Source organism: Myxine glutinosa, chromosome 3 (genome assembly GCF_964187855.1).
Source record: "Myxine glutinosa chromosome 3, kmMyxGlut1.1, whole genome shotgun sequence".
NCBI classification, from domain to species: domain Eukaryota; kingdom Metazoa; phylum Chordata; class Myxini; order Myxiniformes; family Myxinidae; genus Myxine; species Myxine glutinosa.
The window spans coordinates 11311601-11328761 of record NC_136263.1 but is presented as its reverse complement, the minus strand read 5'-3'; the positions used below and the strand labels follow the sequence as shown (position 1 = coordinate 11328761).

At 42.9% G+C, this 17161-nt stretch overlaps 1 protein-coding gene across 1 annotated transcript in view; it reads right to left on the bottom strand.

Moving 5' to 3' along the window:
- LOC137423810 (disintegrin and metalloproteinase domain-containing protein 12) overlaps positions 1-17161 on the bottom strand; it is a 974424-nt gene that overhangs the window by 227840 nt on the left and 729423 nt on the right. The window contains exon 7 of the mRNA XM_078773544.1: positions 6550-6615. Within this exon, the coding sequence (XP_078629670.1) occupies positions 6550-6615 (66 nt within the window). The remainder of the gene's footprint in view (positions 1-6549; positions 6616-17161) is intronic.

The window sequence follows — 17161 nt, the reverse complement described above, 5'->3', positions numbered from 1 at the left end:
CCCATTTTTGGTAAGTATAAATATTGGACCAAATGACTGACAGGTGTTTCTTGTTGCATTGATTGTTTACACATAAAAGAGCAATGAGCGTCTTGTCTTGGTTTTAGCCTTTCCTTTTGCCTTGGGAATTTGCCTTTGGAGTTATTAGGCATAAACTAACATGAAGACCAGAGCATGAAAGAAAGAAAAGCAAGAAATTTGAAAGCTGAAAGAACAGAACAATTCAATTAGAACCATTGAACAAAGATTTGACAAAACAATTTGGAATATCTTGAAAAATAAAGAAATCACTAGTGTACTTGACAATAGACAACGACCAGGTCAGCCAAGGAAAACAACTGTAGTTGATGACAGAGAAGTCATCAGAGCTGTGAAGAAAAACCCTAAAACAACTGTTAGGGACAACAACAACAACCTCCAGACTGCAGGGGTGAAAGTATCACAATCTACCGTTCACAGAACACTGAGACAGCAGAATTACAAAGGCTATGCCGCAAGATGCAAACCTCTCATCGGCACCAAAAATAGAAAGGCCAGATTAGAATTTGCCAAGAAGTACAGAGGTGAGCTAGTGGAGTTCTGAAACAAAGTTTTATGGACAGGTGAGACCAAGATAATCCTTTACCAAAGCAATGGAATGGAGAAAGTGTGGAGAAAGGAAGGAACTGCATCTGATCCAAAGCACACTACCTTATCTGTGAAGCATGGTAGAGGTAGTGTCATGGCTTGGGCATGCATGGCTGCTGGAACTGGCTCACTCATCTTTAATGATGATGTAACTAATGATGGCAGCAGCAGAATGAATCCGGAGGTGTACAGAAACATTTTGTCTGCCTACCTGCAAGAAAATGTCTCCAAGCTCATTGGGTGGTGCTTTGCCATGCAGCAAGACAACGGCCCAAAAACACACTGCCAGCGCAACCAAGGAGTTCATCAGGGGGGAAAAGTGGAAGGTTTTACACAGGCCAAGTCAATCTCCTGATTTAAATCCAATGGAGCAGCATTTCACTTGGTGAAGTGGAGACTAATAGTGGGGCAACTTGGCATAACAATTGTGCATTTTGTGAGGAAAGCACCAAATTTGGCACACGAGTAGACTATCCTATTATGAACAGATTTGGATATTGGGCCATCTCAAATTGGATTTTTTTCTTCTTTTTTTTTTTCAAGCCATTTTCCGAAATGGCCGCTAGCGGTTACTATAATTTAAAAACCCTTAGTGTACCAGTCGTTCAAAGGATAATACCAACACTAACATTGGTCTGAACATTTATTAAAAGCTGAATTAAGAAAAACATAACCTGTAGCCACCTCAAGTTTAAAGATAGCCGCCATTTTTCAAGATGGCCGCTAATTTATTTGTTGTACCGGACGACTATCTCACTCATAGAAATTGATCGAGTTGTCTGATTTAAATGATTTTAGTGTCAATTTGCCAATGTTAGACTATTCTAAAACATAATATTTAAAAATTTGCATGCCACAAGAAAATCAAAGATGGCCGTTTTTTTTTCAAAATGGCATCGAGTTATTCACATACTAGTGAACATCTGTTTACTGTTTGGTATGATATCGAAATTGTTCTGAATCAGTGACACAGGCTGCTCTGGTTTTCTCCTCGCCCATAGTCATAAATACTATGGCCACTTCTACTACCAGGTGCCAAGCCAATAGTGCTATGTATGTTTATCATTGGTTTTCATTCAGAATCTGTGTCTTAATTAGACTAATTAGTCCACTTTAACTTTTTTTCCTGAACCAAATCAAATTGTCACTTTCTTTGACCATTATTGGACCTTTATTAGTAAATAAACCTTCACTGTCAACCTGAATTCCTCTCCAGTAAAGCAGATATGTATCATAACAGTAACCGCTGGGGGCCATTTTGAAAAATGGCTGCCATAGCCATCAGGGGCTGAATCTGAGATGGCCCAATATCCAGATCTTTTCATAATATGATCGTCTACTAGTGTGCCAAATTTGGTGCTTTCCTCACAAAATGCACAATTGTTATGCTATATTTAGCTTAGCTGCCGGACTATAAAGCCAGAAATCCCCAAAACAAACAACAACTGAAAATGGCTGCAGTAATGGCTTAGCAAAGAATCTCAAAGGAAGATACCAAGAGTTTGGTGATGTCGATGGATTACAGGCTCAATGCAGTTATTTCATTCAAGGGATAGGTAACCAAAACACCGAATACATTTACAGAACATTTTGTGATCTTAATTTGTTTCTGAAATCATGGCAAAAATTCGACTTTCTAGCTCACCGAGCAAGTACTAAACATTTCTATGAATGAGTCATTGATTACCTCCGCCACCAAAGGTGGATGGTCCGTCACCACAGGTGGATGGAGGACAGACACCCCTGTCTGTCTGTTTGTGAACAAGATATCTTCAAAAGTTGTGGACGGATTTGGACGAAACTTGGTGGACAGGTTGGGTGTGTGACAAGGAAGAATCGATTTAATTTTGGTGAAGATCGGGATCCGGATCCGGCTAGTATAATTTTTTAAGTGATTCATCACCATTTGGAGATGGGGCTAAAACTGATACATAGCAGAATATCTCACAAAGTTGTCGACGGATTTGGACGAAACTTGTTGGACATGTTGGGTGTCTGACAAGGACGATTCGATTCGATTTTGGTGAAGATCGGGATCCGGATCCGGCTAGTATAATTTTTTAAGTGATTCATCACCATTTGGAGATGGGGCTAAAACTGATACATAGCAGAATATCTCACAAAGTTGTCGACGGATTTGGACGAAACTTGTTGGACATGTTGGGTGTCTGACAAGGACGATTCGATTCGATTTTGGTGAAGATCTGATTATGGATTCGGATATGATAATTATTTAATTTGTTAAGTGATTCTTCACCATTGGGAGATGGGGCCAAAAACGATACATAGCAGGATATCTGAAAAGGTTATGGATGGATTTGGACGAAACTTGTTGGACAGGTTGGATGTGTGACAAGGAAGAATAGATTAAAGTTTGGTGGAGATCCGGATCCGGCTAGTATAATTTTTTAAGTGATTCTTCACCATTGAGTGGTATGGCCAACCAGGTGGAGGTATGCTCTCTGCTGAGTGCCGTTCTAGTTCACACAGTCAATGCATTGCTAACAACAAAATCCTCTCATGATCACCTCTTCCAGTAAAGATGGAGTGTATCATGGCAGTGCCTTCGGTTTGGGCTTGTTCCTCATCGATATAAACAACCTATCTGATGCCCTGAAAAACCCTGTCTTACCTTTTTTCAGATTATTCTACATTGTTCCGTACAGTCACTCATTCCACTGACAGGTAGAGAGTACCTGTATCACTTTTTATGGATCTGCAATTGATTATATACTGGTCAACTAACAATCCTGGAAAATAATAATCTGACTGTTGTTCCAGAAGTATCGTCAATTGAACCAACTTATATATTTCGCCAACCACTGGACAAGGTTCTGTCTCTTAAAGCACCAGACCTCACCATCAACCACGTCCTCTCCAGGGTCACCCATAGAGCAAAGCTGGTTTCCAAAGTTTGCTGTAGATTGGGCTTCCTCCGGTGTTTCCAAATAATTGATCAGAACAACTCGCAGCCTACAAGACCTTTGTCCAAAGGTCAATGAAGTATTTCTCTCTGCTAAGCCCTGGGGCCCCAGCATCACTTCTGCTTCTATTGAACACTATGGCATCTAAAGCTCTTTAAAATGTTGACATTTTCCACGATGAGGCCGAAGTATAAGGTCTGTTGCTGTCATCGCAGACAGGTTGGTCACCTCTTTTTGGCTCTTGCTCCCTATGCCCACTCACCCCTCCAAACCTTCCCAGCTCTTCCTAAACTCCAGTAGTCCCCATCCTGGCTAAGGTCCAAAACTCAGACTTATTGCAACCTCCACACTTTTGTTCCTCTTTTCTCTCAATTGTATTAAACAGTATTGTGCACTCTTTCCTCAGGGGCTTTAAGCAAGCAGGAGACCACCATCTTACCTCACTCCCAATCCCTACCCACAACATTTTCTACTCCCATTAACCATACCTCCCCAACTCCACTTATTGCAGGTTGTTGTGTTTCATTCCATACCCTCATTCCCTCCTCTTTTCCTGCTTGTTCTTCCCCTTGCTTGTTGTGTACACTTTTGCCCTGACTGTCAGTACAATGACATTTTGTCCTGTCTCTTCACTCTTTCATGAGCCCACTGTAGATTTTTATGCAAAAAAAACAAGGAAATCAGGAAGAGTTATTGTTGAGCTTGTTATCTGTTCATCATTTTATCATCGGGGATGGAATAGGAATCGTTGTGAAAATAGGAATCAATAGGAATATGAATCACAGAGAGACCACAGATAGGTCTCTCTGTCTTCTACCACCTCATTTCTGGTCATGCACCCTCTACTCTTTCTGTGCTCTGCCCCCACCCCCTGGTTTTTGGAGAGCCCATGCGGTCCACCATAACCCCTTCTTTTTTTCATTCATTCTCGCCTGTGAAATCAACTTCCACATCCTCTTCAATCTCATGAATCCCTCCAGGTCATCAAGACAGCTGTTCAACCACAATCTCAGATCATCCCCATTCCAAAACCATGATATTTTCTACCCTAGTTAAGACAATTGGCGATGGTTAAGCAAAAATTTGTCATTTAAAAAAAAACTTGAGGCACATTTATCACCCTTACACACAAGGGGCAGGCACGTATCTGTAATCGAGGACTTCAAAATGTCAATCATGTCAATAGTTTTCGTTTAATGAACAAAGCCAGTTGATTGGTATCTTACTATAATTCACCAAATGTCTGTTCGCAAGTACCGCAAAAACGGCTGAACCGATCGCAACGAAATTTAGGGTGGGTAATCCTGGGACTCCCTGGAGTAAAATAGGCTATATTGTTTTTCCTATTTTTCCAATTTTTCCAATTTTTCCAAACACGATGGAATCATATTTACCGATACTAGCAACGGTACACGCCCTATGGGCGGGGCTTCAATTGGGAGGCCCAAATGAAAAGGCAAAATATCAGAAATTGAAGGCTTTTTTAAAATTTTAAACGATTCATATAAACATCCGTTGAATCACATCACACGCAAATCATCAAAATCTAAACAGTACATGGCACCCATTTTGAAAAAAGATTGAATTCTGCAAAACGGAAGCGGCCGCTACACGTCTTTCTCAGTCGCACGTTTATGTGTGAAGAGTGCACGCCAAATCTGTAACATGGAAGCGGCTGCTACACCTGTTTCTCAGTCGCTTTGCACACGCTGCCATGTTACTTCGGAGCCGCACGTTTATAGAAGAAGAGTTCGTCAGGAGTCGATCTACACTCTCCTGGTACGTAGAATAAACAGTATTTGTAGAATTTCAACAAAAGCCACATCACTGTTCATATCGGTAAATATTATTCCGTGTTTGGAAAAACTGGAAAATTGGGGAAAAAATGGAAAAACAATATAGCCTATTTTACTCCAGGGGTTTGGAAAAACTAGAAAATTGGAAAAATTGGAAAATTTGAAAAAAAATCGAAAAACCATATGGAGAGGATGTAATTTGTTTCCAATTTTACTTCAGGGGTCCTAGGATTACTCACCCAAAATATCACTGAGATCAGTTGAGCCGTTTTTGCAGTACCTTCGAACGGACGGACGGACATTTGGTGAATTATAGTAAGATGAACAGTAATGTGGCTTTTATTGAAATTCTACAAATACGGTTTATATTTTGATGATTTGCGTGTGATATTTTTTTTTTTTTTTTTTTGGTATACAGAGTCGAGGCTCGTGAAAGAGCTAAAAACCTGATTTAACGGATGTTTATATAAATCGTTATAAATAAAAAAGCCTTCAATTTCTGATATTTTGCGTTTTCATTTGGGCGTCCCAATCGAAGCCCCGCCCATAGGGCGGGTACCGTTGCTTGTATAAATTAATTTGATGAGATGCGATTATGCTGGTTTCGCGAAAGCACAAATTGAATTTGTTACTTTTGGTGAGGAGGGAGAGTTATGAGAAAATCAAACCTTTTAAAGTGAGTTACTGTCCTGTATTATTTTATTCCAAGTGCTCTGCAAGTCATTGCACCCTATGGTCTTTCAGATCTAGAAAGAAGTGGTCGGCCAAAAAGGTAATGGTGCAGGAGAAAAGGAAATGTCCATCTAAGTGATGTATTTTGGCCTTTCCTTGATGTTTTTTCCACTCAAATGGGATAAAAAAATTTTTTTGTGATGGTACGCCGAATAAAAACGATTTTTAGAAATGACTGCCTCCGGCAAATACGCCAAAATAATTCCTACCATGGCGGGACAAGTTACCTCGGAGATGCAACACGAATCCTTATCGCCGTGGCGAGCTGTTTCCAAATGGATATGGTGTTACATTGCGCTCGAGTCCAGCTGTGTGGGAATTTTGTGCTTGAGATTTGTCATGCCAAGATTTTTGTTGGAAGCAAAATGCAAGACCATTGGCGAATGTGCATTGCATTTAGCTGGTGTGTATTCCATCCGAAGGGTATTCCTTATGCAGAGTGATGTACACCGCTACCTGGGTTCTCTTACCTCGTGGTTATCGGCCACTATAATGAGCTCCACATACTTCATGTTCTTCTTAGCATCCCGTTTTGCCTGCAATGGGAAAGAGAAGGTCAGTATGCTAGGAGCCAGCGAATGACCTTTCGCTCCGTCAAATAGAAGGAAGTGCAAATGCTTATACACTCGAACAGTCTGGTTCCACGAAAATGCCATTGGGTCTGACTTTCAATGGAGAGTTATATCATTTTGGAATCATAAAAACATAGAAGTCACTGTGCAAAAAAAGTTCAAAGAACAGTGGAAATATTGCAGATAACCTTTTTATGCAAATCGGCTTTCCGTTTTTCAAAACTTTTGTTAAAGAGCTTCGGGACACAGATTTTCTGTTGAAAGTGCTGCCAAAGTGGAAGTAGGCCAACAGAACTTTCCATGAACAAGAAATATTTAAATAAACACAATGAAGAATCTAAAAACCAAATACAGTATAGCGAGACGATACCCACACAGATTAATGAAAAAACATTTTTTAACATTAAATAAGAACATTATAAGAGATTGATCAATAGAATGCACCCCATTAGATAGTTCTACTTTAATGGAGAGATGACAAGAGGCACGTATTGCATCCATGACACAAATATGCTCTATTACCCTTACAGGTATTACTCTCATTATTCCCTGAAGATTATACTGTCTCCACTATTAAACTGGTTTGATATATCGGTAACTAGCCTCGATGATATTTATCGGTAAGGTAACACTCTCTGAGAAGAGACTTGCTTAGGGTGTAGATATTCTCCCTCCTTGTACAACCAGTTGAGTGTGTATATGTACAGGATAGCATTCAATAGTAAAGTCTTCAAGAGTTCAAGTCTTGATATTTTGTTACAACAGTCATAAAATATGAAAGAAATCTCTAGGAAATCAAAGGGGAAATTCTTTCCTTCTGGGTACACAGGAAATGTCAAAATTGAACAAGTAAATACCTTTTTGGTGGGAAATGCCTTGTAATACTATTTAATTAATTATATAAACGCGTTTGACCTCCACATGTTGAAATACGAGTTGTTTCTTGACAATTCTCACAATAAAATATTGTTGCGGTTTTGAGTTTGTACAGTGAGTATAATAAAGGTTAAAATTTCCCCCTCCTAGTTAGTCACACAAGCAACATGTAGCCTCGCGATAGTATAGTTATTTCTTAGTATTTGTGAGCCTAGTCCTTTTCCATTGTTAGTTCTGCGTTGAGTAGAGTCAGGAGAATAGGCCCTACTTCTACCGACTTTCCAGCTTCCCTAGCCTCATGCCCCTTTGCGCTAACTTTGGTTCATTTTGGGCGAATTAACACGAGGCAGGCTAGGAGGGTCTGGGCGGAGCCAAAGGAGGGGCGGCAGAAGCGCTGACGGTAAGCACGAGCCGCCAATCAGGGCTCAGAGGTGGTGGCGGCGGCGGCGCTGCGTCACAGGGCGTGGTAAGAAGGTTCGAGAGGGTTCCAGAAGATTCGGGGGCCTAGCTATATAACCCGTTGCACAAAGCCCCCAGGAGGACTTGCTGCCTGAGAGGACTGATGAGCAAGGGACTGCTGCCCTAAGGGACTCTATGAGTCTATAGGACTGCCCAGGGAGAACTCGCGCGCACTAACCGACTTGGAGGAATCATGGAAGAGGAGTTGTGAGCGTCAGAGAACTGTGAAAGATACGCGGGTGAAGCAAGACGAGCATGAACCGAAATACGCGCTTTTATAAGTGACGCTGGGTTGAGTTGGAGGCTGATCGATATACAGTGCATTAAGTCGCGCGAGTAAGAACGGCTGTGTAATCGCCCGCCACGCTGAGAGTCCCGCATTTGCCATTCCACCTCATCGGCTGCCTTTGTTCGGGAGACGCGCTACGAGGTTCCTTCCACCGCCTGCTGCCATCTTCGCAGGACGTGCTGGGACCGTGGAGAGCCGGACGGGGCAGTTCCTGGATGACCACGTCGACGCGGTTGGCTGAACATCAATCCATCTGCAATTCCCTGTGTGAGTGTGACGGGCCCGAGTCCGGGGGATAATATAAGACTGATTAAGTGCTGCCCTGTGTCTCTGCATCCCCGAACATTGTATATACGTGTGGGAATAATTAAACCTGTGTTCTTCCTTTTTCCATTCGATTGTTCCTGTGGTTTCCTCATTGGCTAAGCGTGGTACGAATAGGACCGCTCGAATCGGGTTCCACTACTAAACTGCACGGACCAGGTGGTACTCAATCCGCTCGGCGTACGCAAACCACACGTGGCTCGTGCGAGGCTTGCTTCCTCGCTTCCGTGACGGCGCAGGGAATTAGGTATGAGTGAGAGTTGGTCCCGAAACCCTACTCTGCATTTGCCGGAAGGAACGTTTCAAGTCTCGGTTCCATCAAGCCCAGAAAGAACAAGCATTCTGAGTATTGCGCTGCAATACATGTCCCCTACCAAAGTTCAAAGTGCCATAACTTTGTCAAAAATGATCGAATATGCAAATTTATGCACGGTTGATGCTGGTTTTCAAACTTGTTCTGAGGTATGCTGAGACACGTGTGTCACGCCTCGCCTCGTTGATAAGCCCGCAAGGTCGCTCCGTGGAGCGGCCTGCACGTATTGCACTGTGTGAATTATATAAATTATTACCAACTCACGGTCTGAGGTACTAGCGATTCAAGAGATATCCATTTTTAAAAAATATTTTCGTTTAATTAACGATATCTGCCAAACCACGTGCCTGATCGCAAATTCCAAAAGGACATTTTAGTAGACTGACATGCTGAACAGATTTGTGAAGTTTCCCCTTGATTGCATCAAAAATGAGGGAGGGGCTCGGTTTTAAAGGTTCATGCTTAAAAACGTCATAACTCTGAAACCATCAGTAATTTATTATATTTTCCGGTTCACGATCAATGATTGATGTGTATATATATATATATGTTGCTCGGCTTGGCTCCACCCCTGCGGAAAGCGCGTGCTGTGTCGCGCTGTTGGCGTTCGCGAGACGAGGCTGAGGACGCGCGGTGCGGCTTGAGGAGAACTCGAGAATAAACAAGAGATATCCATTTTTAAAAATATTTTCGTTTAATTAACGATATCTGCCAAACCACGTGCCCTATCGCAAATTCCAAAAGGACATTTTAGTGCTGAACAGATCTGTGAAGTTTCCCCCTGATTGGATCAAAAATGAGGGAGGAGCTTGGTTTTAAAGGTTCATGCTTAAAAACGTCATAACTCTGAAACCATGTGACGCATGACGTCATGCTTGCTGACTTTTTGTTCGCCATGGGTATGAGATTCTGTCTGCAAGGTTTGGCCTCGATCTGTTCAGCCGTTGCAGAGAAAAAGGGGTTTTTGTGTTTTCACGAAAAACAATATGGCGACCGAACCACGTGACCTGTGACGTCATAATTACCATTAAAATATTCTGCAGACCGAATCCATCATATGGTGAAAATTTTATCTCAATCGATCCTATTATTTGCAGAGAAATTGGTTTTTAAAGGAAATTAAAACTTAAAATGGCACTGAGTTAAGGATCATCAGAATTATCAGAATTACCAAAGTTCAAAGTGCCATAACTTTGTTAAAAATGATTCAAACGTCGTGAATCTTGACCTGTAACTTATCATGAGGAAACCATGTGCCAAGTTTGAAATCATTAGCGTTAAGCGTTTAGAAAAAAAGTCCGGAAATCTGTTCTTTGCGTGACGGACTGACGGACTGACGGACTGAAGGACGGCGTGCAAACCTATAGTCCCCTCCGGTGTACACCGGTAGGGGACTAACAAGGGGATTAATCCCCCCTTGGTAAGGGGAAGGGCGGTGGAGAACCGTAACAATATCATGAACCAAGTACGACAACCAAGTCTGCATGAATACACAATCTGTTTATTGGTAAATGCAAAACGCTTTCCTAATTTTTTTTAATTTTTTTTTTGTATGTAGGATCGAGGCTCGTGAAAGAGCTAACATTAATCACACAAAAGTCAAACCGACACATAAAACACAAAATAAGGGGAACGGTAGACAAGATGGGGAGGGAGGGGGAAGGACACAAACTCAATATTTTAGAGCAGGGATATCGAGAGAACTGTGGGAGGGAGAGGGCTTGGGAGAGATGGGAGAGGTGGGAGAGGTATAAAACATATGGACACTGCAAGGACTTCCAGGAAAGAAGTTGGAATTTCGAAAAAGTGTATCGGGTGAAATTAGCGGGGGTAGAAAAGATCAAGGTTTTGGATGGGGTAAGATAAGGGATGGTGGTGAACAGCTGTTTTAAAGACCTGGAGGGAGGAGTGGGATTGAAGGGAGTGGGGGAGTTTGTTCCAGAGGCGGGAGAAAAGGGGAATGAAAGAGTGAAGTTGAGCAGAGAGTCTTGATTTTGGCAGTTTAACCATAAGAGGGTTGCTGGCAGATCTTGTGCAACCTATTGGAATATTTGGGGGACAGAGCACAGAGAGAGCTGGGGGAGCAAGGCCGGAGAGTAGTCGATAGAAGACAGAAAGACCACCAACCTGTCTGTGGTGAGAGAGAGAGAGAGAGAGAGAGAGAGAGAGAGAGAGAGAGAGAGAGAGAGAGAGAGAGAGAAAGGCCCTCAGAATTGGCTTAATCGCAGGAGATACCGATGATTCTGAAAGCTTTGGTTTCAACAGCGTGAAGCCGAGCTAGGTGTGAGGCAGGAGCACCAGTCCAGAGGGGGGAACAGTATTCCATTGAGCTGCGAAAGAAAGCCTTGTATGTGGTGAGGAGATCAGGTGTGCCAAGGAAGGACATCGCACGACGGAGGCTGCCCAGTCGGTGACGGGCTTTGGAGGTCAGCTTGGAAATGTGGTTTTCCCAAGAAAGATCATGGCAGATAGTGAGACCCAAAAGCTTGAGCGACAGAACTTCTCGGAGAGGATTGTTCAGAAAGTAGATGGGAGGGTTTTCCAGTCGGTCTTTTTGGAGAGACATAGTAAGAGTGTGAGATTTATCAGGATTGAAAGACATGTTCCACTTGTTTGACCAGTCTGTGATTTTGTCCACGTCTGCAGAGATTGAGGAAGCTGCAGACTGCCGATCTGAGGGATGAGGAATGGAGCGGCAGAGAGTGGAGTCATCAGCAACTTCCTGTCCTGTTCCAGTTTAAACTTCCTGTCCCAGTCGTACACCTGCTGCAGTGATACACATGCGTCACCATATTGAATCTTCATTCTGTGATGGATTTCACTGGGATTCACACCCTCACTTCCCAAGAAACGGATGACAGAACGTTGCTCCTACCTGGTGCATGCTTCTAATGGAGACGCCATCTTGGAACTGCTCTACTGACGTAATACGCTCATTGTTGCCAGATAAAACAGGCAAAACATGACTCTTACCCATAGGTATAACATATGTCGTCTACATCTACACACATTATTTTAAGGTTACTTATTGAGTGGCCCTCGTCGTTAAATTTGGCAATGATCATGTGGAAAATGAATCTCACTATCCAAGGTAAAACTCCAGGTACTGTCAACTTTAACTGTGTAATCTTCCAAGGTGACTCTCTGTCACTCATATTCTTCGTTATCTGCCTCTTACCATTGACTGACTGCTGACAATGAGCCAATTGGGGTTTACCATCCAAAACATTCGCATGTGCCACCTCCTCCATATTAGGCCATGGGCCAGATATGGTCCTCGTGCACCCCCCCCCCCCCACAACTCCACCACCCCATATATTTTTTAATTTAGTTCGCCATTTAATTTAGTTCGCCACCATTGGCCTCAAAAATCAAGTCGAACAGCTATACCCCATGTTTCGCTGTGGCAACGTAACACAGACTAAGATATTCGAACTTATATCTTCAATCCAGCCACACTAGACTTGATTGACATTAACAACAACTTTCTGGATATTCTTCATAAAAATACCTTTCATTTGATACCAAATATGTCTTCTTACCAGTAAACATCTATCAGATACTAGCAGAAGTACCCGGCATTGCCGGGCGGGGGAGGGGAGGGGGAGGGGGGAAGGGGAGGGGAGGGGAACGGGGGGGGGAGAGCGAGCCCCTTGGTAAAGCGAGCGATTTTTTTTTTCATAGCGTCATAGCGTCATATCGTTCATAGCGTTTCATAGCGTCATAGCGTCATAACGTCATAGCTTTCATAGCGTCATAGCGATTTTATTTTTCATAGCGTCATAGCGTCATCACGTGATCGCTCTGAGCGAATCAGCGCCCACCTGCTCTGATTCCGTTGATTCCGTGCGCTGAAATGCGCTGAGGTAAATATGAATAAAAAATATGGATCGTCAAATATTTTGAGTTCGGCCATGTTCGTCCCAGGCTCAATGGCCATGTCTATGCCAAATATCAAGCACGTAAGCCTCTCCGTTTAGGAGTCTATCGGTAACATTACACACACACACACACACACACACACACACACACACACACACACACACACACACACACACACACACACACACACACACACACACACTGTGTTTTATATATACTAGGGCATGCCCGTACTATATCTATATCTAAAATTATATCCCCCCCCTCTATTTACATGAAATGGTTTGGTCCAAAGCGAACGGCTTGCGAGTACGGTGACAATCCCCCCCCTCTATTTACATGAAATGGTTTGGTCCATTCGCAAAGCCAAAGCGAACGGCAGTTACGAATCGCAGTTACGATGAATCGCAAAGTAGTTTTAATTAGTTTTAAAACATAGTTTAATGCCAACATAGTTTTCCAACGTGAAATAAATGAATACGCTCTCAAATGTGCCGTCCGAGGCAGAGTCTGTTCGGCACGTTCGGCACACGTGATAGCTCGCTGCTCTCTGATTGGTTGAATCGTTTTTTGGACATAGCTCGGTAACTACTTGTCCGATTAATATGAAACCTTGAAAAGGCAGATCCTCGGGTCCCCAGCAATATACCTGGCAAGTTTCAAGTATATCGGACCGGTAGTTGTCGAGAAACAGCGGTCGCATACACACACACACACAGACAGAGATTAGTGGAATTATAGATAGACTAGGGCATTGCCCGTACTATATCTATATCTAAAATTATATCCCCCCCCTCTATTTACATGAAATGGTTTGGTCCAAAGCGAACGGCTTGCGAGTACGGTGACAATCCCCCCCCTCTATTTACATGCAATGGTTTGGTCCAAAGCGAACGGCTTCCGGAGTTTGGTAAAGAAATCGCCATCGCGTGCACAAACGCGCAGGAAAGCGAATGAATCGCAAATTCGGTTTTATTAGTTTTAAAACATAGTTTAACGCCAACATAGTTTGCAAACGTGAAATAAATGAATACGCTCTCAAATGTGCCATCCGAGGCAGAGTGTGTCCTCCACGTTCGGCACACGCGATCGTTCGCTGCTCTCTGATTGGTTGAATCGTTTTTTGGACATAGCTCGGTAAGTAATTGTCCGATTAATATGAAACCTTGAAAAGGCACATCCTCGGGTCCCCAGCAATATACCTGGCAAGTTAAAAGTATATCGGACCCGTGGTTGTCGAGAAACAGCGGTCACAGACAAACGTACAGACGTACAAACGTACAGACGTACAAACAGAGATTACTGGAATTATAGATAGATAGATGACACTGTAAACAGACCGCAGGTGTGCCGACAATTGCCGCATATGCTTCTCAGATGATCCATGTGGTAACACTGTGCTAACTTTCAACACAATTAAATATGAATTGCTAAATTCACACACAATCACACCTTATTTGTTACAGTATAACAACATTGCTGCTTTCTAGCTGAGCAACATACAATGCTCTCAAGTCTGATAGTTTCACAACCTTGTGGCTATGTAACACCTCCTTATCTACAACATCACAAACTACTTCAAAAGCTTTCTTGTGAACTTCTTCTAGTTCTAGCTGATGCTAGATTCTAGCTGATGTTCTAGCTGATGCTACATTCTAGCTGATGTTCTAGCTGATGCTAGATTCTAGCTGATGTTCTAGCTGATGTTCTAGCTGATGCTACATTCTAGCTGATGTTCTAGCTGATGTTAGATTCTAGCTGATGTTCTAGCTGATGCTAGATTCTAGCTGATGTTCTAGCTGATGCTACATTCTAGCTGATGTTCTAGCTGATGCTAGATTCTAGCTGATGTTCTCGCTGATGCTACATTCTAGCTGATGTTCTAGCTGATGCTAGATTCTAGCTGATGTTCTCGCTGATGCTAGATTCTAGCTGATGTTCTAGCTGATGCTAGATTCCAGCTGATGTTCTAGCTGATGCTAGATTCCAGCTGATGTTCTAGCTGATGCTAGATTCTAGCTGATGTTCGAGCTGATGCTAGATTCGAGCTGATGTTCTAGCTGATGCTACATTCTAGCTGATGTTCTAGCTGATGCTAGATTCTAGCTGATGTTCGAGCTGATGCTAGATTCGAGCTGATGTTCTAGCTGATGCTACATTCTAGCTGATGCTCTAGCTGATGCTACATTCTAGCTGATGTTCTAGCTAATGCTAGATTCCAGCTGATGCTCTAGCTGATGCTACATTCTAGCTGATGTTCTAGCTGATGCTAGATTCCAGCTGATGCTCTAGCTGATGCTACATTCTAGCTGATGTTCTAGCTGATGCTAGATTCTAGCTGATGCTCTAGCTGGTGCTACATTCTAGCTGATGTTCTAGCTGATGCTAGATTCTAGCTGATGTTCTAGCTGATGCTAGATTCTAGCTGATGCTCTAGCTGATGCTAGATTCTAGCTGATGCTCTAGCTGATGCTAGATTCTAGCTGATGTTCTAGCTGATGCTAGATTCTAGCTGATGCTCTAGCTGGTGCTACATTCTAGCTGATGTTCTCGCTGATGCTAGATTCTAGCTGATGTTCTCGCTGATGCTACATTCTAGCTGATGTTCTAGCTGATGCTAGATTCTAGCTGATGTTCTCGCTGATGCTAGATTCTAGCTGATGTTCTAGCTGATGCTAGATTCCAGCTGATGTTCTAGCTGATGCTAGATTCCAGCTGATGTTCTAGCTGATGCTAGATTCTAGCTGATGTTCGAGCTGATGCTAGATTCGAGCTGATGTTCTAGCTGATGCTACATTCTAGCTGATGTTCTAGCTGATGCTAGATTCTAGCTGATGTTCGAGCTGATGCTAGATTCGAGCTGATGTTCTAGCTGATGCTACATTCTAGCTGATGCTCTAGCTGATGCTACATTCTAGCTGATGTTCTAGCTAATGCTAGATTCCAGCTGATGCTCTAGCTGATGCTACATTCTAGCTGATGCTAGATTCCAGCTGATGCTCTAGCTGATGCTACATTCTAGCTGATGTTCTAGCTGATGCTAGATTCTAGCTGATGCTCTAGCTGGTGCTACATTCTAGCTGATGTTCTAGCTGATGCTAGATTCTAGCTGATGTTCTAGCTGATGCTAGATTCTAGCTGATGCTCTAGCTGATGCTAGATTCTAGCTGATGCTCTAGCTGATGCTAGATTCTAGCTGATGTTCTAGCTGATGCTAGATTCTAGCTGATGCTCTAGCTGGTGCTACATTCTAGCTGATGTTCTAGCTGATGCTAGATTCTAGCTGATGCTCTAGCTGGTGCTACATTCTAGCTGATGTTCTAGCTGATGCTAGATTCCAGCTGATGCTCTAGCTGATGCTACATTCTAGCTGATGTTCTAGCTGATGCTAGATTCTAGCTGATGCTCTAGCTGGTGCTACATTCTAGCTGATGTTCTAGCTGATGCTACATTCTAGCTGATGTTCTAGCTGATGCTACATTCTAGCTGATGCTCTAGCTGATGCTACATTCTAGCTGATGTTCTAGCTGATGCTAGATTCCAGCTGATGCTCTAGCTGATGCTACATTCTAGCTGATGTTCTAGCTGATGCTAGATTCTAGCTGATGCTCTAGCTGGTGCTACATTCTAGCTGATGTTCTAGCTGATGCTAGATTCTAGCTGATGCTCTAGCTGGTGCTACATTCTAGCTGATGTTCTAGCTGATGCTAGATTCTAGCTGATGTTCTAGCTGATGCTAGATTCCAGCTGATGCTCTAGCTGATGCTACATTCTAGCTGATGTTCTAGCTGATGCTCTAGCTGGTGCTACATTCTAGCTGATGTTCTAGCTGATGCTAGATTCTAGCTGATGCTCTAGCTGGTGCTACATTCTAGCTGATGTTCTAGCTGATGCTAGATTCTAGCTGATGCTCTAGCTGGTGCTACATTCTAGCTGATGTTCTAGCTGATGCTAGATTCTAGCTGATGTTCTAGCTGATGCTAGATTCTAGCTGATGTTCTAGCTGATGCTACATTCTAGCTGATGTTCTAGCTGATGCTAGATTCTAGCTGATGCTCTAGCTGGTGCTACATTCTAGCTGATGTTCTAGCTGATGCTAGATTCTAGCTGATGTTCTAGCTGATGCTAGATTCTAGCTGATGTTCTAGCTGGTGCTACATTCTAGCTGATGTTCTCGCTGATGCTAGATTCTAGCTGATGCTCTAGCTGGTGCTACATTCTAGCTGATGTTCTAGCTGATGCTAGATTCTAGCTGATGTTCTAGCTGATGCTAGATTCTAGCTGATGTTCTAGCTGATGCTACATTCTAGCTGATGTTCTAGCTGGTGCTACATTCTAGCTGATGTTCTAGCTGGTGCTACATTCTA